The sequence below is a fragment of the Mesoplodon mirus genome, assembly GCF_964341445.2.
Source record: "Mesoplodon mirus genome assembly, chromosome: 7".
Taxonomy (NCBI): Eukaryota; Metazoa; Chordata; class Mammalia; order Artiodactyla; family Ziphiidae; genus Mesoplodon; species Mesoplodon mirus.
This window is the reverse complement of record NC_138983.1, coordinates 61,082,165-61,103,260: the sequence shown is the minus strand read 5'-3', so window position 1 is coordinate 61,103,260 and position 21,096 is coordinate 61,082,165. Positions and strand designations below refer to the sequence as shown.

The 21,096-nt window shown below is 54.4% G+C and overlaps 1 protein-coding gene across 2 annotated transcripts in view; it reads left to right on the top strand.

Moving 5' to 3' along the window:
- The first annotated feature begins 1,525 nt into the window (after positions 1–1,525).
- The window catches only part of LMO1 (LIM domain only 1), a 40,877-nt gene continuing 21,306 nt past the window's right edge, over positions 1,526–21,096 (top strand). Inside the window, exons 1-2 of one of the 2 annotated variants that reach the window (XM_082627786.1) lie at positions 1,528–1,635; positions 6,069–6,328. In XM_082627786.1, coding sequence (XP_082483912.1) covers positions 6,304–6,328 — 25 coding nt within the window. In that variant the 5' untranslated portion in view covers positions 1,528–1,635; positions 6,069–6,303. Of the gene's footprint in view, positions 1,636–6,068; positions 6,329–21,096 lie in introns of both variants that reach the window. The other variant, XM_082627787.1, reaches the window with a different exon arrangement.

The following is a 21,096-nucleotide window of genomic DNA, read 5'->3' as shown; positions in this document are numbered from 1 at the left end:
AAGCGGCTCTGGAAGGAGCGAATATTAGTTTCCTGATTTATAAAGCCAAATGGATTAAGCTCATTCATTGCCCGAGGAAACAAAAAGGAAATCTTCAATACCTCTGTGCACATTGAGAACAGGAACAATACGGGTCTTTAGAAAGCAGAAACCTAATTTGGGGGAATCAATTACCCTCTGTGTCCCTGCCTCTGTGGGCTCTCTCACTGGCTCTCTCTCAATAGAGATTTCCTGGGAGGTAAAATGTGGAGAAGTTGGTCGACCATAGGCACACCCTCCGTTCAGCCTTACAAACAGGAGGCAAAGAAGTAAGGTCTGTGGAGTTGGGTGGGGGGTGTGCCTAGATATCAAGCACTTGTGGAAATGGGAGGGGGCGAGCTGGGACTCAGGAGGGCTTTGGAATAAACGCTGGAGAATGGGGGAAGTATAGGGATGTGCAGTGAGTGGGCAAGGGAAGGGGATGATGGGAACCTGAGGTTTATAACTGGGGGGAGGGGGAGCATAGTCCAGTCGGTGCACAAACCGGTGATGGAGAGAGGGGGACACTGCCCCAGCCTGGGCACCGCCTCCTGATTCTTCCGGTTTCTCTTGTGTGGTCTGCACTTGCCCTTGTGTGTTTGAGCGTGCAGTGGGCAATGGCCAGGCAATTAGGCGAAAAGGAAAGGGGATGGGTGTCTACCACAGTATCCAGGGAGTCACATTCACAGCCACACACAGAAGCACCCGCACAATCTCATACATTCCTGCGCTGGAGCAGGGACTCTCGCCCTCAGTCCCCAGACTCAGAGCCACACCCAGCCCGATGCACTCACAGTCGCACACGTGGAGTCCCACACTCACAAGGACAGGGTCACAGACTCAAAACGACACCCCACACACTCCCACCCGAAATCACACACATTCCGCCACCCCCAAGTCCCAGCTGAAGCTCACACAGTGGCTCACCACCCCACACAGCCCACACTCCGGCATGTGATCACACACACACACACACACACACACACACACACAGAGTCCCTCACACGCACACACTCTGGCTGTGCTTTTGTGTTTTGTCAGAATTAATGAGAAAAGTTCCCGTGCCCTGCGGGTAATTAGTGTCCTTGGAGTTAAATAAGCTAATGGCGTGCACCTCTGGCCCAAGCAATTATGTTTGTGTATTGAATAATTGATTCAAAGGGGGGAAGGGCCGCTAATCAGATCTGAGCATAATGAATTGATTTAATTAACAGGGGAATCTGAGGGGCCCTGGGAAACGCAGGCTTCACTCGGCTGCGCGAGCGCTGTCAGCGCGCAGAGAAGGGCGCGCGGCGGCGGCGGCGGCGGTGGCCCGGCTCGGGCAGCGGCTGCCGGATCGGCTCGGCGATCCCGGCCCGGCGGACGCGCCCCAGCCCCGCCCCGCCCCGCCCCCGGGTTGCGCCCGCCCGCGCGAGCTCCCTGTCCGCTGGACTCAGCTCCCGGCGCCCGTCCGTCCGCCCCCGTCCGTCCGCCCCCGTCCGCGGCAGCGCTAGCCGGGCGCGGAGCCCGCGCGGGGCCGACTGGAGCAGCGCAGGCGGGCGGCGGCGGAGTCCGAGCCGCCCGCCCCTCCGCGTCCTCGGCCCGGGGGGGGAACCATGGTGTTGGACCAGGAGGACGGTAGGTACCCGGGGACCCGCGGGCCGCAGGGTGGGGGCGGCGGCGCGGGCCCGGCCGAGGCCACCCGGCGCGGCGGCAGCGTCCCCGGCTCCCGGCTGCCTCGGGCCGCTGGGCTGCTTCCCGGAAGCCGGGCGGTGGAGGTGCGCGCGGGTGTGTGTCGGGGTGCCGGGCTCAGCCCCCGAGGCTTCTCGGGGGATTAGGAAGTCACACGGGCCACCACGAGCCCGCCAGCCCCGCACGCTCGGGCCGGGAACTTTCTCACTGGCTCTTGTCGCCTCGCAGACACAGGAGCGCCTCTCCGATCCGCGCCGCGGGCTTCCCCGCAGTGCCCGCTGGCCCCAGTCTCCCCACCTTCCACTTGGGTATCTGCACGCCCGACCCCTTCTGCACCAACTGCGGAACGGCTCCCCCAGGGGGATGCCCAGAGAACCCGGCACTGTCCTGGGGTCCCTCAGGTCTGGAACTTCATAGCTGCGGGATGGGTGACATTGCTTCACCCCTGGCAGGGCTGGGGAGGACGCTCACCATCAGCTCCCCCAGTCCAGTGGGAGGTGCTCCGCTGGCTAGGGCCCGTGGATGAGCCATATATCCAAGATATCAGGGCCGGATTCACCTTGAAGCTAATGAATGTTAAGCTTCAGAGTCCTTCTGTTGTAATTTGTATTAGTGATCTACTGTTCCTTTCTTAACCACCCCCCCTCCCCAGTTGCATAAGGAAGCTTGGCTCTCCCAAAATCTGGACCACCCCTGGATCCAACTCACACCCTTCCCATTCTAACTGCCAGTCTCTCAGGAGGACTCACAGTGCTGCTGGCCCAAGGAGCATTGCCAGTTGCTAGGGCAGTTCTTTGGTGCCCAGGAGATGGAGCCCTGAGGCAGGAGGCTGGGAAATTTGGGGTTGGGAGGCAGCTGCTGGTCTGCAGGGAAGGGTCTGGCTGCCTGGCCTTTCTCTCCGGCCCCACTAGTCCCTTGTCCCACCCTACCACATCCCACTAGGGTGATTAACTGTCCTGGTTTGCCCAGGACCATCCCTGTTTTATCACTGACAGTCCTGGATCCTGGAAACCCCTCAGTCCCAGGGCAAACTAGGACATTTGGTCGACAGCCTATATCGACAACCTTCTCTGTGCTGTTGTGCAGGGGTGGATTGGACTTCATCAAGTGAGTGAGGAGACTTGTTTTCTGGAGTGCAGATTCTGCCTAGGCACCCACAAAGCCTAATAAGTTATAACTGCAGCTTCCTAGAAAGCCTGTCCAGGGCTTCCAGAAACCAAAAGAGGAAAAGTTTGCCAACGATGTACTTCTCCACTCTAGCTGGTTGCAAATCTCTGTGCGTGGGCTGCTTTTGTGTGAGTAGGGGACAGGGCAGGGCAGGGCATCTGAACTTGGCCAGCAGGCATCCTGATTGTTCTGCAAAGTCTGTAGATTCACCCTGTCCTGTCAACTGTGGCGGTCACAGGGAAATGGCCTTTGTCACTCCAAATACCCCTTTGAGTGTCACCTGTGAGGCCAGCTTGTAACCCCATCTTGGAGACAGCTGCACTGTGTTGAGAGCAGGGCCCTCAGGCTGAGGCACATCTGACAGGCTCTACTGAAGAGTTCTGGAATATCTGGTCTGCCTGGGCCCTCGGGCACCAAGTCTCCAACCTCCCCCCCAACCCCCAACCCCGATGCAGGAATCCTTCCTCAGGACTTTACTGTCAGGTACAACGACAAACTGCTAGGACCTGCCCAGAACTTTGTAAAGCAGCCAGGAACACCCCCTCTTCCCTCACTGTAATCTAGGGGACTGATCAACTGGCCTCCCCCTGCCGTCCCCAGAGGCATTTCAAGGGCATTTTGGAGCACTCTTGGCAGTATGGAAGTGAGAGTACATGCTCATCACCTGTGGAATGTGTCAGGTGCAGACAACCTCCCCCAGCCCCAGGGGATCCAAGGACTGCACCCTGGTGTTGTGGGCGTGCCCCTGGACCTGGAGGCTTGGAGTGAGCATGGGCGCGGGAGTTACCTGCCTGCACAGCAATTACCCATAAGCTGAGAGGGAGGCCACTGGACGAACCAGGCTCATGTCTGGGTTTGTAAACCCAGCACGCCTCTTCCTGGCTGGGAGCTCAAGCCACCCAAACTGTCCAAGGCTTGCTGGGTAGCTCTGTGAAGCAGAAGGCCTCTGCAGAGGCACTTCTCCAGATGAGTGTGGGAACTCAGTGCTCACCACTGGGGCTGCAGAGAGAGCTGTCTGTGGGCACAAGCAGCCAGCCCTTCACACACGGCACCGATCCCCTGCTCAGTACCCCAAGGCTGCACCAGTCCCTGGGGTGGCATGCAAGGCGCCTGACTCCCTAGAGGGAGGCTGGCTGTGTGGCTGCTAACTGGGCACCCTGGGGGCTGGGGAGAGCTGGTGTTGGGACGGAGTCCTGAGCACAACACATGGATGAAAGAGTGAGCAAGTGGCCCCAGATAATGGAGTCCAGGTTTGTGGGTCAGGGCCAGACCCTGAAAGTCAGGAGAAGCAGCCCTGGAGGTCAGGAGTAGGGCTGCAGCCCTTGTGGAGTGAATACCTCCAGGTAGCACAGAGGTGTCTACAGCAAGAAGCTACCCCTTGCCAGCCTGTCAGGCCCTGTGCTTGCTACACTGTCTGGCCCCCTCACTCAGGCTGGGGTGAGGGGCTGGCACTAAATGTGCCGGCGGCAGCAGTGCCAAAGCCTCCCTCAGACCCTCAGGGTACTGTTCAACTGCAGTGACAGGGGAGAGATCAAGCTCACAGTCCTGAGGGATGGTGAGTCTGAGCAAAATGATATATTTAACATCAAATATACTCAAGGACTATTAGGATTAAGTATTCAAGATGAAGGGGAAAGCGAAACTCTCTGAGCTGCGGATGAAGCAGCTCATTAGAAGCAGCCTCTGTTCTGTTTTCTCAAAGCTTGACTTTCCTGCCTACAATAGAGGACCATAGGCTGCAGCACCACTCCCCCATCCCCCTCCCCAGTCAGGCACCCTGCACTGGGGCCTCCCACGGCTTAAGGGGCATGACCTGGCCTCCAAGTCTCCTTTGTACCAACTATGTCCCCTTCCATTGTCTGGGGTGCCACAGTTCACAAAGCACATTCACATGCATTATCTCCTCTGATCCCCACAGCAACCTTGGAGTAGCAGAACAGGTCTCCCACTTCACAAACAGGGAAACTGAGGCCTGGGGAGAGAAAATGACTTGCTAAGGTCCACTGTTGGTAATAGGCAGAGATGGGATGAAGTCTCAACTGGTGGCCCTTTGCCCCTCCAGGGACTCTAGCTTCCTTCTCCTTGCCTGGGTCTAGTCCTCAGAAGTGACTGCGGGGATGAGCCTCTGACACATCTGTCTGGAGAAAAGCCATTAAGATTTTCATGCCATCCTGGAACTCTGTACTGTCAAGAAAATAATGCTCGATATTGAAGAGTGGCCTTCCTGGAGTAGGCAGCCTGGGCACCAGACCCAGGGCTCTGGGAAAGAAGCAGGGTTCAGAGGGAGAGGAGATGAACACTGTCTCCCTTCCTGCCTCCTGAGTTACAGAGCAAGAATTGTCAACTCTGCAATAGCAGGCATCTTTGTTTTCACTGCTATATCCCCAGGGCGTTAAAATAGTGCTTGGTGCATAGTATATGCTCAATAAATAGTTGTGGAATGAAAAAAACCTTTAAGACCATGCTGTGCTTGCTCAGAGAGAAGTTGAGACAGGATCCCATTCTCTATGGAATCAGGATGCTCTTGGGAGGGGCTTCTGGGGTAAAGGTGGTGCTGTAGGACACACAGTGGGAAACTTTGTGCCCTGCAGAGGGTTAATTTTGCCAAACAATCCAGGAAGCAACCAGAAACCTCGAGCAGAGGAAGTAGGAAGGGAGGGCACAAGGTCAGAGAAAGATTGCCCCGTGGGAGGGGGGCAAAATCAAGGCTGAGGGGTGGGAGTGACAGACAGGTGTGGTCCACCAGGCAGTTTACTGGGGATGAGGACCCTGGGTCCTGAGCAGAGCCACACGCCGAGTAGGGGCCGACAGGCCTCCAGGCGGCGCTGCGGAGCCGGGCAGACGCGCGTCTCCACTCCCCATTAACCCGGGAGGGAGGGGGGCCTCGGGAAATGTGTGCATTTATTCAGTAGCAGGAGTGCAAACCTCATACATTGAGGGAGAAAGGCAGCGGGAGACGGCCGCCGAGATTCCCCCATCTCTTTGAATATAATTTTAGATTGAGATTCAGATTAAATCCGAGGGGAAAACACTTTATGAGGCTGAAAGCTGTGTCGTTGCCAGAGCCAGGGTTATGAGCTATCAAATGCAATTACATTAAGACAGATTATACTGGGCAAATTGAGCCATTTAGAAGGTGAGAATCAAAGAAACGGCTCTGATCCTCTCTTCCCCCTTCTCTCTCCCTCTCCCTCTCTCTCTCTAAATTGCAGTTCATAGTTCCTTGCAATTCTGAGGCACAAAAGTAGGTGAGACTGCTTTTGTATCTGCGAAGTGCTTCACTCCTGAATGTAATTCTAGCTGAGTGCAATCTAGGTTAAGAGCCGGGCAAGCGGGTAATTAGAGCCCGCTCGCTGCCCGAGGACCGGCCGCCCCGCCGAAGCGCGCCCGGAGCCGGCGCCCTTCTCCCGGCCGAGCCGAGCTGCGGCTGGACACGGAGCGCCCGAGATGATGGTGCTGGACAAGGAGGACGGTAGGTGGCGGGCGGGGGTCCCGACACCCCGCACACCCGCGCCCCCCGCCGCGGCGCGCGGGAACACACACGCCAGAACACCGGCGCGCGCACGCCGGGCTGTGCCGGGCTTGCCGGGCTGGCGGTCCGCAGGGGGCTGGGGCTGGAGCCTGGGGCGGGGGGAGGACCGAGTGGGACTGGCGTGGGGAGATGAGGGAGCCCCGGGCTGCGCGGCCCCAGGGCCGGGACAGGCCGGACCGAACCGCGGGAGGGCGAGCTGTGCGCCGGCCGTGTGATGCTCTGCGGGGCCGCGTGGAGGCTCCGGCTGCCCTCCGATCTCGGCGCAGCGGCGGTTCACGTAGAGCGTTTTCGTCTTTGCGGCTGCTCCTCTCACCGCAGCCATCAGCCTCGCGCCGCCCGCGTAACCCGAGAGGCGCTGAGCGCCGAGCAAATCAGTGGCTTCGGGAAATCGGACTCCAGAGCTTGCAGCGAGCGGGCGCGCGGAAAGACGGTGGCCGCCGGGTGCCCGGCAGGCGAGGGGAAAGGCCGGCCAGACCCTCGGGGAGACAGCTGCCCGAAAGCTCGGTGAGAAAAAGGGTTGCCTCCTGTGATTCCCACTGTCTCCCTGTCTCTGGAAATCGGAGGCAGGAGTTTGGCCCAGAGGAAGAAAGTGTCCCGCTCGTGGCCAGTAGCACGAGTGCCGGAGCGGCATGGACTTGTCCTGGTCAGGAGCCTCGCTGCGCCCGAGAGGTCAGAACAGAGGGACCCATGGTGGTCCCACACACCCCAAAGCCTTCCTGACTGGGAGTGCCCTGCAGTAATTGTCCTGGTATGTGCAGGAGAGGTTGGAGAACCCAGTCCCCTTGAGGGTAAAACCAGGGGTGCCCTGTGACCCAAGGGCAGCCCTCAGGGTCAAGAGTGGCCGTTCCCTGGCTGTCCCAGGCCCTCCTGCCCTGTAGGTGAGGGTTACCTGGTTTGTTAAGTTTGTTAGTGTTGTCGGGAGGAAGATGTGAATGTAATTGTTAGCACCCACGCCATCACCTGGGTTCTACTGGTAAGGAACTGAGAAAGTGGGTTTTCTGTGAGTCAGCGGAAATCCTCTTAGAGTGACATCTTCTGACCTCTACTAGTGAGTAGTAGAGGTCTGTGCCCTCTTGCCCTCCAGGTCAGTGGTGTTACTGACATGGTCACTTGGTGAAAATCTGCAGTTAAGTGACTTAAGTTCACACAGGATGTTCACTTTGCTGCCACCATGTGCTGATGCCCCTAACCTCTGCTCCCACCTTCTGAGACCTCCAGCAGGGAGGGACATTTAAAATATCTGGCCTGGGGGTGGCATGTGCCGGAGCCCTGTGGCCCGCAAGGCCATTTCTCAGTGTGAGTGTGGAAAGAGAGGGAGGGGGAACTAAATGCTCTGGCCAAAAGAATCCATTGTCCAGGGTCTGGCTGGGGTGTGACATTCATCTCCTGCATGCTTTTCTCTCTTCATGGACCCCTCCCCTGGAGCCCCATGTGGGCCATCAGAGGGCTGGGCTGGTGCAGTTGTGTACAGATTGAAAAAGAGAAGAAGGGGTCTGGGGTCAGGCCAGATAAGTAGGGAGGAGACCTTGATTTAGCTCCTTTCTCCACTAACTCCCTGTGTAATCTCGGACCAGTCATGCCCATCTCTTCACTTTCCCTCTTGGTAGAATGAGGAGCCAGTGCAGAGGGTCCTTCCTTGGTGTTTGGAGGAATTCCCACTGTGGAAATCAGGGTATGTCTTTAGCCGAGATTGTTTAGCATGCTTGGCTCCCCAGGCCCAAGCCAGAAATCCAGAAGACCCAGGCCCTATACGTGGGCGGCCTCAGGCAGGGAGACTGGTCTCCCGCCAATAAGACGCCGCCACCAGCACCACCTCGGGTCTTGCACTCTGTGCAGGCACCCAGAGTGCCCCGGGCTTTGTGATACTAAAGGTTTCCAGATGAGCACTGAATGGGAATGGCTCTCTGGAGGTCATTTTAGCCCATCTCCTGCCTACACCCTGGGCATATGTATTTTCCCTAGTCTTCACCAGACCTGTAGAGGAGAGCTCGCACTGCCCCGCAAGTCCCCCACCCTGTCCAGTCCAAACCATATGGTGCTTTGTACTGTTGATGTCACTGAGCTCTGGGACACATCACAGCACAAGGAAGAAGGCTGGCTTAGGTCCTGAGGAGCCATTTGATTCTTGTCCTGCTCAGCCTAGAGCTGTCTTCCAAAAGCAACCTTTCTGCTCATAAAATCCACCCTCCGCTCCCCATTGGAGTCTAGCATCTCCTGGTTCCAGGAAACCTTGAAGGTGGTACCTTCAGTTGGGGGAGGGAGAAAGGCTCTGGATATACTCCCCCTCCCCCCACACCTTCTGCCTAAATCCTTCCTTGCACTTATGCCCTCCCAGCAGGTGGCCGTCTGGGCTGGAGTCAGCACTGGTCCCCAGGGCCCCCAAGGGGTGTGTTCCTCAGGGCTGCGGACTGCACCCTTTGTCTGGCTGCAGCGTGAACTCAGGCTCCTATTAACCACCCCCAATGCCTTTTCTCCACCTGACAGCATCTTGTCGGAAGAGGCCGGGGCTCCTCTGGTTGAAGTCAGGTCCGCCAGCTGCTGAGGACCAAAGCTCTTGCTCTGCTGGGCTGCAGGGCTTTCATGTTGCACTTCTGAAAGATAATAAAATATCAATCGCTTTGCCGTAGCAACGGGTTTAAGAGACTTTCTGAAGTATTGAATCGTCAGAAAAAAAAATTTTTTTTTTTTTTGCTTTTAAGCACAGTGCATTATTAATAAAGTAATCCATTAGGTCGAGCAGTGAAGGGCCACCACAGAGGAGAGGAGAGATCTGTTTTGCAAACGGTTAAACTTCAGGTTTTAAGATTAATTGCTTTCATTTGGATGCTTGCTCTTGGCCTAGGCAGCTCCACTTTACTGGAACTCAGGGTCCTGCCTTTCTACATGTCGTCGGGCCTGCCTGTCAGCAACGGAAGCCCAGCTCCAACTTTCCTGGAGAAACAGCCCTTCTTCCCCTGGCACCTGCTCTTGGGCTGGCACCAGGCTGTGGGCTTTCCGAGGAGGCTTACAGCCCCAGGGGTGCAAGGGGAGTACAGCCTTGCGTCCTGAGAGTCAAATTAGCCCTCAGGCTGTAGGAGAAAAGGCCCTTGAGCAGGGGCAGGCAGCAGAGGGTCTGAGCAGCCCCAAGAACTGTGAGAGCCTTGGGTTGTGAGGGACAGGGGAGGATGCCAAGGGCACCCCCAAGGGGTGTCCCCATGTGCATGCTGCAGAAGGACAGGTCCGGGTGTAAGCTGCCTCTGCAGAGGCCCAGCAGGAGGGCTGGAGTGACCACAGGAAGCAGCAGGCAGGCTGTGGAACTAAACATCAGACATAATTCCTAGGGCATTTTTAATAAGTTAAAAACACCTAAAGATATTGGAGTTGGGCTGAGGAGGACCAGACAGTGCATCTTCAGTAGTTAGTGACTACCATGAGTGCAGCGTCCACAGCTGACTCGTTTCATCCACGAGGGCAGGCTCTCAGCTGTGCTTGGGTCCTGACCAGCAGGACCTCCCAGAATGTCCCGTCATGCTCTGGACCACAGAGGGTACTGGCGGCCTCTCCTGTGGCCAGGACCTCCGCAGCCCTGGGGGGAAGGCAGGGAGTGGGCCCTGATGCTGTTCCACACTACAGATCCCAGCCCATCAGCAGGACGGCAGAGCCCAGTGGACACTGCTGCCTGCTGAGGACTGGTAAAGGCCTTGTGAGGCTGGCAGGGTAGGGACCAGGCCTGGCACCCACTGTATGCCTAGAAGAGGAAGGTCTCCATCTGCACCTACCAGGACAGCCCGGGCGGCAGCCACCTCCTCACTACAGGGAAACAAGGCATCACAAAACCTGAGCAGCACGTATAGCCATGTCCCCTTCCTGCCTAAACTCAGCCAGGCAGGGAGCCTGTAAAGATGGGTCTCCCCAACCCGCTCCCAGAGCCTGGGGTGAAAAAGGAGGTGCTTCTGTCTGTTCCCTGCTCTTCCATTCATCTGCCCACGCAGAGAACTAAGGCGGGGGGGGGGGGCCAGGGAAACAACATAAATTGGTCTGTCGTCCAGAATCCGTGTCTCGCTAATGTACCCAGATTAACTCAACTGTAAATTGTCTCCTCGGGTGGCAGTGTCTTGCTAAAAGTTTCCCAGATGATTCATGATTTGGATTGCTTTTAACGGCTATTGGCTAAGCAAGCCAGTGACTGTACAAGGTGATGCAATTGGCATTAGCAAGGGGAGGCACGGGAGCGTGTAATGCAGTCAATACTGCATTAACTACTGATGCCCAATTACAGGGAGTGGGAGAGAGCCTTTTGGGAGCATTAGGACTGGGGGAAGCTGAGATCACTGGCCGCTGCTCGCCTAAAAGCTTCACCCTTTCCATGCCGGGGCTCAGTGCTGGCCTGGCCACTCACTTGAACTGCCTCTCTCTCTCTCTCTCTCTCTCTCTCTCTCTCTCTCTCTCTCGTCCCACAATGATGCTTTTAGCACATGGAAATGTTCATTTTTCTAGAGCCGGGGCCTGCCTCTCATCCCTCCTGAGAATTGATTTCCTACCCAACTCCAGGTCCCAGAGTCAGATGGGGCGGCTGCCCCACCCACTTCCATTTAAGGAACCACTCAGCAGGCCCTATCTGAGAGTAGGACCGAGGGGAGGTCTATTTTGGTCTCTCCCCCTTGGAACAGATGGATGATTGCCAGCAAGCATTGGCGGCCGACCTTCTGTGGCCGAAGGAGACACGAGGTTTAGCCTCAGTGCAGCTGCGCTGCTGGGGCAAGCAAGGCTGCTGGACCTGGGAAGTAGTCCTGGCTGGGCCTTCTGAGCAGAAGACAGAGGTGGAGAGGCTGATGGGGGAGTGACCCAAGCCAGGCTGGGGTTCTCAGCAGGTGCAGGCCCCCTCCAGAGCTGCATCGACACGGGGCAGAGCTGCCCGCATGTAGCCAGGAGGCCAAAGCTGTAGTTGGGGTCCATCTCCAGGGGCCAGAGGGCCTCCCAGGAACCCCGATCAGACACATGAGGAAGTTTGGAAGGAGTTGGGGAGCAAAGTAGAACAAAGGACCTGGGTACCCCAGTGTGGCAAGTACCATGGGACTGGGACTGGTTTAGCTACTGCAGTGCTAAACTGTGCGGGTCCAGCACATCCACTGTAGTCCTGTGTTCTGTGCCCACCCAGTGCTGAGAGTGCTTTGCCTCCGTACCTTCTCCTCTCTACAGTGAGAACAACCACATCTAACCGGCATGATTGTCGACAGGACTAAATGAGATAATGTCCATGTACACCCTTGATAAACCAGGAAGCCCCATGTGTGTGTGAAGTGACAGTGCTCTCTACACAGCCACAGTATGATCTGAAATAGTCCTGTGCCCAGTTCAGTGCCTTGCTCACTGCCAGGCACTGGGTCCTAACCCTCCTTCTTCTAGTTTATCCATCATGGCCATCAGTCATCACTGTCCAGGAAGCAGGGTAGAATCACTACTCAACCACTCTCCAGATTTCCAAGGCGGGTAGCACCATGGGAAGAGGGCTCCAAAATCACTCTTTGCAAGCCCTTCCATTTATATGGGCATGGTTGAGGCTCAAAGTGGGCAAGAGAGTTGCCCAGGGTTATGTAGGGAGTTAGAGCCCAGAGCTTCTGCATCTTTCAGTGTTCCATGCCCGGCTTCCATGCCCTCTGCCTGTACCCAAAACATGATAAGGCTGAATGGTAGAAATCTCCGATGAGGAGAAATGTCAGTTGGACCAAGGCCATGTGTCTGGGCATCCTACTCATGGCCCTACGGACAGCCCAGGGCACATGGTTCTGTCCTCAGATGTAGGTCCTCCTGGCAGGCGTTGATGGTTGCTAACGTGGCCTGAGCCTTCACAGACTGGAGAAGCCCCAGAGGTGCATGTGGCCTGTAGCCCTTGCTGCCTGCCTGCCCTACCTGAAGTTGAAAGACATTGAGGCACACAGGGCATCCTTCCCCCCTCAGGCTGAACTTTTCGTGGTGCTGCTAGAGTGAGTTTTCCTGGTAGGTCTGTACTCAAGATAGGACTACACCAGGGGAGTCAACTTGCACTGGCTTGCAAGAGCTGATTTTGCACATCTCTTCCCAGCTCTGAGTTCAGTGATATCACATGGGTAGCTTGACATCAGCCATGGTGGAAGTATGAACACCACGGAAATTGGCACACACTACAGATCAAGGGTTTTTTCCCCAGAGAATCAGTTGTGAGCGATCTGTCCGCACACCGCTGGATTGCATTCATCCGGGACTCTGCACCCAGCTCTTTCTGATCTGCCACCACCCTTCTCCCATCCCATCTACCTCCTCTCAGAGGACCCAGCCTCTGCTACCCTGACATTCTGCCTGAGACCTGCTGCCACACTAAGCTGGGCAGGTCTGATATGTCCACTCTAGTTTTGTGTCCCATGCAGACCTGGCATTTGCCTCTATACCATTGCTCATGTTGTCCCCTTGCCACATCCTCTCCCCTTTGATTGGCCTCGTAGGAGCCTACAGGCGGTCAAAGCCTCTTACAGATCATTCCAGGTCCTGCTCAGAGTCACATCCACCCAACGTAGCAAGAAGCTCATCTCTCAGTGGTTGGAGTATGTTTATTTTGTGTTCTGGCTAAGGCAGGAGCCTACAGTGGCTGACATAACTGGGGGCAAATTAAAAGCAGATGGTAGAGAAGAGTAAGCAGGCTGGTCCAGGAAGCCGAGGCAGATGCCCCAGAGTGCAGGCCTACCGGGTCAGATTGGGCCCCTAGCTCTACCTCCGGCCCCTTCCTAAGTGGGCTTTCTTGAATGGCCTACTGTCTTCAGGTGTAGCCTGCTAGCATGAGTCAGGAGACCTGGCTTCTAGTCCCAGCTGACTACTATGTGACTTCAGACAACTTCCTGAGCCTCAGTTTTCACATCCCTACAATGGGAGCAACACCTAACTGACACCTCATGTCCATGTACACACTTGATAGGCCTGGAAGCCTCATGCCTATGTGAAGTGACAGTGCTCTCTACACAGCTACCGGATGATCTCTTTGGCTTCGGCCTCTCAGTCTTTACACAACAATTCTTGTTTCAGTGAACCCTTAGTTAAAAGTGAGCATTGTACTGTGCATGTGTATCAGTTAGTTATTGCTACATAACCACCCCAAAACTCAGAGGCTCAAAACAACAAGCATCTATTGAGCTTTCGAACCTGTGGGTCAGTGATGTAGGCTGGGCTTGGCTAAGCGGTTTTTCGGGTCTCGACTAGACTCACTCATACCTGGGAGATGGCTGATCAAACTGGATGCTGGGGGTAACGAGACTGTCCCTCATCATCCAGCAGGCTTTTCCAGATTGTTCTCAGGCTGGAGGCAGGTCCAGGAGAGAGAATGGACGCAAGTCTTCTTGAGACCTAGGCTTGGCTCTGGGATGTTGTCACTTTACATTCTGTTGGCCAAAATAAATCACAAGCCCAGCCCAAGTTCAAGGGTTGGGGAAACAGATTCTATCCTTGAAGGAAGGAGGTGAAAAGTCACATTGCAAAGGGAGTGGATAGGGGAAGAGGTAGAGATGTGGTGCCGTGTGCAGGTCTCACAACTCGCAAGTCCAGGGCTGGGCTGGGAACCCAGGCCATCTGCTCTCCTCTGTGCTCTGCCGGCTCCCAGCTCCCCCGTTGTGGCTGGCAGCCTTGGGGATGGGGGAGAAGGACACTCGGGGTAGGGGGAGCTCATGGGAGAGGGGTGGAGCCAGCAAGAGGATGACTTGGGGTGGGGGTGAGGGAGGCTTGCTGTTGGGGCACTTGCTGGGGGCTGACATCAGAGCCCTGGCCCATTCCTCCATGGGCGAGCCTGGAGGGGGACCACAGTGAGGTCAGTCCCTGCTGCCTTCTCTGGCTTTTCCTCTGTCCTGCAAAGCCACCCATCGGTTAGAAGGGGCGTGAAGCTCCGTGGTTCCCAGAGCTGATTGAAACCTGGACATACATGCAGATGCAGCCAGGCGAGAATCAATTCATTGGTTAGCCCCTTGCCTCAAAGCAGGGCAGTAGGTGGGCTGGTGAGAGGCCCGTGTACATTCATAAACCAGCTGATTGAAAAGCAATATTTCAGATAAATACAAGCCAGCGATCTATCAGTGGTTGTAATAAAACCCAGGCTTCAGGCTGTGATTTTATTTTGAAATAATAAGAATTGCTTGATTCTTTTTACTTGAGTTACCATGGTAATTCCAGCGTGGAGCAGTGTTATATTGATTTAGAAAGTGGACAGTAATATTTCTTTTGTGTTATTCTGTTTCTAGGCCTTGATTTCTAATTTCCACTTGGAGATTACTTTTATAAATTTCTTAAGTCCTTCCACTTTTTTCCCTCTCTCAGTATAATTTTCCTCTCATACGCCGCTATGTTCTGAGCTTATTGGTTTGCTCTTATTTTAAATTAAACTTGCTGGTTTCAAATATTGAAATGACATCTTTGTCTGTGTCTGTACTTTGGTTTAGCAAAATATTACAGTCTGACGCTTTCTGCTTAATAATTTAAGGGAGGCATTCTGTCGGCCCTCACTGGGTGCTGATAACTTATGACTCAACCAACACAAGCCTTAAACTCCTGACATTTTAATATTGTGTGGTAGGAGGGGCCACCCCTCTGCTCTGAGTCTCAGTGGAGAAAAATCCATGTGGTACCCCAGAAGGGAGTTTTAATAATTCAACTTTGCTGGTTGGCACAATGACTTGATAGAGAAGGGGAGGGAGGCCGGTTCTTCTCGGGTTAGTGGGAGCAGCTCCGGTCTGGGCTCCGATGGCTCCCACGAGCACCTGCTCCATCCTGTCTTTCCTCCCCCTTGAATCTTTAAAAACTCCAATTCCTGATCCCTTGGTGACAGATTGTCCAGGAAGGATTTGGGGCGGGGCGAGGTGGGGGGGGGGTGCTGCCTGTGGGTGCCATCATGAATTCTTAAACTCTCTGTTTCTCAGTTTTCCCATTTGTAAAACAAGTGGAACCGGCTCGGGCTTTGAGTCAGACAGCCTGGGTTCACATCCCTCCTCGGCCACTGAATAATTCTAGATAGCGAGCTGAACAGTAAATCTTACTGGTAAAATGGGTATGATCACGAACACCTTTCAGGTCTGTTGAGCCTTCACCCAGCACATCTCTTGTTGGTCTTAGAGATGGTTGGTGCGGTCTCCCCACCCTTCCTAGGGTTTTAGGAGGAGCAAGGGAGAAAGCGGATGCGGGTGTGCTTTGGAACGTTTGCTCCAGACATGCCTGGGGTTCAGAGCTCTGGCAGGACTGTTCTTTGGAGAGTACCCAGGGTGATGGCTCCACGAGGAAGTGGGTCAGCTCCACCCACTTTCCGGGTCTGCCCAGTGGAGAGCAGGGAGCCTGTCCTCTCCTTACAACACTGCACAGCAAGGATGGGTCTCCAGAAGGAAGCTCACAGCAGCGGGGGTCGTAGGGCAGAGATCTGTCCACAGGCTCTGTCTCTCTGGCCTGAAGAGAGGTCCCTACTGTCCTGTGTGTGTACGCCAGTGTGGTGGTGTATTAGTTATGTCTTGCTGTGTAACATTATTTCACAATTTAGCAGCTTAAAGCAACACCCATTTTTTAATCTCACAGCATCCGTGGGTCAGGAGTCCAGGTACAGCTTAGCTGGGTCCTCTGCTCAGGGTCTCTCACAGACGATGATCAACACGCTGGCCGGGGCTCGTCTGAAGTTTCATCTGGGGGAGTGAGCTTTCAAACTCACTCATGTGGTTGTTGGTGGGATTCTGTTCCTCACGGGCTGCTGGACTGAGGGCCTCCATTCCTCACTGATGGCTGATCAGAGGCTACCCTCGGTTCCATACCTCGTGGGCTTCCGCATTAGGGCAGCTTGCTTCCTAAAGCCATCAAGAGAGAGTGTCTGCTAGCAAGCAAGAAGTCACAGTCTTTTATAAGATGTGACACATGTAATCACAGATGTGACATTCCATCAGTTTTGCTGTATTTTCTTCCTTGGGAGCAAGTCTCTAGGTCCAGCTCATACTAAAGGAAGTGGCGGGGGAGGAGGGGGGTTACACAGGGTATGAAGACCCTGTGTAACAGAGGATCATTAGGACCATTTTAGGAACTGGCCTACTGTGAGAGGTCAGCCTCTGGAACAGCATCTTAGGCCCCAAGGTGTCCAAGGTATCGGGAGGCCTGGTACCTCTGTTTCCTGCATCACCTCACCCCAGGGAAGGCCACAGATGTCTCAAAGCCTTTCATTTCATCTTCACAGCACCTTTGGGAGGCTGGAGATCAAACACTAGCCCCATTTTGCAGAGGAGTAGGTTATGCCCAGAGAGGGCAAGCTTGCAAAGTGGCCATCCATTACTCCAGGGCCTCTCTTCTGACTCAGAGGAGGTGAGGGTGCTTCCTTCCTAAGCCAGCCTCCCCACAGCTGTTGGACTGGGGGCCTCAACCCCTCACTGGCTGTTGCCGAGCCAGGTGGAGACGGCGTCTTTGAGGTGGCCTGGGAAGAGGCCACTTCAGCAGTTCCTCACATGGGAACAGGGCTGAAGGAGGCTCTCCTTTGGGCTGGGACCAGAACTCACGCACCCTCAGCCTGGCTCTGTCACCAACTCACGTTCCTTGGGAATGTCCCAGTACGCCCCTGGGCAGGCCTCTTTTCCTCTCTGGGTTTACATTTTCCCACTGATGTTTCAAGGGTCGCTGGCTGCTTGATGCCTAGTGGTACTGTGCATGGAGACAGTGACCACGGGTGGGGAACGGGTGGGGTAAGGCCAAGGCCAGGAGAAAGAACCCACCCCGTTGACGTTTCTGTGTCTTTCTTTGGTCTCCTGGGGTCAGGAGAAGTAGAGATCTCAGGTGAGAGCATTTGTGGCCTCCTGCCCTCCATACTTGGTCTTGCCATATTTGAATCCAGGTGGACGGTCCCATCCCTGGCTGTTCCCAGGCAGAGCCTCAACTAGGAGGCAGAGGGGACCCTTGGAGTAGGCCCAAAGTCTGGAGGCCAGTGAGCAAGTCACAGCCTCAGAACTGAGAGGACCCTGGTCAATTATCTCCTTTTTTTTTAAATTAATTAATTTATTTATTTATGGCTGTGTTGGCTCTTCGTTTCTGTGCGAGGGCTTTCTCTAGTTGCGGCAAGTGAGGGCCACTCCTCATCGCAGTGCACGGGCCTCTCACTATCGCGGCCTCTCCTGTTGCGGAGCACGGGCTCTAGACGCGCAGGCTCAGTAATTGTGGCTCATGGGGCTAGTTGCTCCGCGGCATGTGGGATCTTCCCAGACCAGGGCTCGAACCCGTGTCCCCTGCATTGGCAGGCAGATTCTCAACCACTGCGCCACCAGGGAAGCCCTCAAATATCTCCTTTTATCAATGGTTGGGGGGTGGGGGGACTGAGGCACCAAGAAGCATCTATTTCCTCTCTCAGCTGACGTTGAGATACTCAGCTGAAATCTCAGCTGAGATACTTTCTGAGTAGAAAAGTCTGGGGCCCAGCAGAGGCTGCATCCAACCTGGGATGGGACATCAGGGCTGAACCCCATCTCTTTGCCTGTCAATCAGAGGCTGTCTCTTGCAGGTGGCTGCTCTCACCCCAGCCAGAAGCTGTTTCCCAACTGCCAGGCATCTTGGCGGGGCTAGGGCTCCGGAGGAACAGAGGGCAGTGGGCAGGGCTACCTCGGGCACCAGATCCTGACCTGGTACTCAGCCCAAGTTCAGAGTGTGATGTTTTGACCTGCCTTTTTTTTTTTTTTTTTTTTTTTTTTTTGTGGTATGCGGGCCTCTCACTGTTGTGGCCTCTCCCATTGCGGAGCACAGGCTCCGGATGCGCAGGCCCAGCGGCCATGGCTCACGGGCCCAGCCGCTCCGCGGCATATGGGATCCTCCCAGACCGGGGCACGAACCCGTATCCCCTGCATCGGCAGGCGGACTCTCAACCACTGCGCCACCAGGGAGGCCCTGACCTGCCTTTTTGCCCCAAGGATGTGTTCACGCTACTCTTTGATCCTCAGAATGCTTTATCAGAGCGGTGCTAAAATATGCCTTATATAACGAAAATAACATCTCATTAGTATTACTGAAAATGTAAAGGAACAAAATGATCCAGGAAAAAACTTAAGTTGGTTGAAATAATTAACACAAAGCAAAACTGGCAACAGCTAAGACTGCACCTGGCAAAATATGTTATTGACTAAAAATTGACAGAGGAATCAAATCTTCCTGATAAAATTTATCTGCTGAAGTTGGCTCAGGAAATATTTTCTGGTAGAAATAATTACTACAAAAGAAGTCTCAGCAACAATGGAAGTTCTAATTTGTAAGATTTGATTTGAGCCCAAAGCTGATCATAAACCAAATAGTCACTTAAAAATTTAAAAATAATTTATCCCAATGAAAATAATTTCAATAAAATGAAAATGGAGAAAGAGGAAGAAATGGTTTAACTCTAGTGAATAGAAAATTGATCAAGGCATTGAACTGACTTAATGAAGCTCCCTAAGAACTACTTTAACTCTAGTGAATAAAAAATTGATCAAGGCATTGAACTGACTTAATGAAGCTCCCTAAGAACTACTTTCTTGATGAAAAATCATCAATGTTGATATAATTCTTATTAACATATAGGTGTTAGGGGCTAGCCCCTAGTAGATGTTTAGTAAATATTTGTTGAGTGACCTGTGAGTGAATGAGGTAACAGGTGAAGGAGGGTGGGAGGAGAGCAGAGAGAATCATAAGAGTTTCTTTATCCCAGAGAGAGGGCACATTTCCATTTTATTAAGATCATTTGGGCTACTCTGGAATGTTTTTCGACACCACCAAGCTATTCTCCAATTCTCAATGGTCACCTACTGTGTGTCCTACAAATTTAACTCGATTCTGACACTATCTACCTAGAGATGACAGGTTAAGGACTCAGTCCCACCAGACTGTTTCCACTTCAGAGGCCATTCGCAAGTCCAGGTTGTCACCTGTACTTCTGGCCAACACACTGTAAATCGGGGTTCACCCCCTCCTCAGGTGAGATAGTTTTCCTAGAATGGCTCACAAAGCTCAGGGAAACATTGCCTTACTTTTACCAGTTTACTCTAAGGAAATGATAAAGGATACAAATGAACAGGTAGATGAAGAGGTACATAGGGTGAGGTCTGGAAGGGTCCCGAGCACAGCAGCAGCATCTGTTCCTGTGGAGTTGGGGTACTTGTGGACACGTTCACCAACCCAGACCTTATCAAATCTTGTTCAAGACTTTGTATAGAACTTCATCACTGGCCACTTCCCAGCCTTTCCTGGAAGTGAGCGGGTGAGGCAGAAAGTTCTAACCCTCTAATCATTTGGTCTTTCTGGTGACCAGCCCCATCCTGAGGCTACCTAGGGCCCTCACCCTAAGTCACCTCATTAGCATAAACTCAGAGGTGCTCAAAAGGGACTCCTGGGCTTCCCTGGTGGCGCGGCGGTTGAGAGTCCGCCTGCCGATGCACGGGACACGGGTTCGTGCCCCGGTCTGGGAGGATCCCACATGCCGCGGAGCGGGTGGGCCCGTGAGCCATGGCCGCTGAGCCTGTGCGTCCGGAGCCTGTGCTCCGCAACAGGAGAGGCCACAACAGTGAGAGGCCCGCATACCGCAAAAAAAAAAAAAAAAAAAAAAAAAAAGGGACTCCTGAAATTCCAAGGTTTTTAGGAGCTCTGTGCCAGGAACCTGGAACAAAGACCAGATATATTATTATACTACTTCTACTCTGTGGAGAATAATTAGAGGGGATAAAACTAGGGGCAGAAAATAAAAATAAAAAACAGCCATGATGTAGAAGGGAATTGTTCTTCCTTTGGAGCTTTATAGTGTGACCACTGTAGTGTGACCTCCAGCCTCAGACTGCCCCCTGCTCCTTCCTGCAGTTTCCTTCCTTCCAAGCTTGCAGTCTGGGCCTGGGGCAGCGGCGGGGGGATGCAGATGGGGGTCCAGATGGTCAGAGAGGAGGCAGTTGAAGTCTGGGAAAGAAATGGTGGAGGGCATGACTAGAGCTGTGGCCTTGGGAATGTGGGGGGCTCCTCTGAGGTCTCCTGGTGGTCAAGATCTTGGCTAGAGCATCTCAGCTACCGGCAGCAGGGCCTGAGTTTCTGGAGTTGAGCCCCAGGGAAGGCGGACTCTGACTGCAAGCCTGTCCTCACCCACTCTTGTCCCGGAGGCCCCTGCTGGCCCTGCCCAGCTTTGGCCTGAGGCTTCCGCGGCCCCTACACGTCCTCTTCTGTGGCTGCCCTGTGACTGGACCAAGATCTGGCTTTCCAGACTCCAAAGGAGTGAGCCAAAGCCTGTAGGCCTGAGGCAGGCGGGAGCACACCAGGGCAGGGAAACAGCAAGTCCAGACCTGCCCAGCTACCCACTTCCGAACTCCTGTGATCTCATGTGATCTGTCTGTAAAATGTTTCGCGGCCTTCCCAGCTCCGGGCCGCTTTTCTTTCTCAGACTGGCTTCCACGAAAGCTCCTGATTCTGGGAAAGAGCTAAGTCTCCCTACCCTTGTGTGTGTCTAATACAGTCCGCCCCCTGATTGTATATGTGAGTAGGACTGGCCTGAGAAGAGCAGAACCTGTGTCTAAGAGCACTTCCGTGGGGAGCTGAGTCTAAAGCCCTGCTTCTGCAGTGAACTGTCCCTCGGGGCATCTTTGTACAGCACCGCTCCTGCCTGGCTGCCCAGGGCCTAGAGAGCCACCCAGCCCAGTCCACACTGGCCACACTCTTCTCCCCATGGCCCACATTCCCAGGTGCTCTGCCTTCCCTTCCAGGGT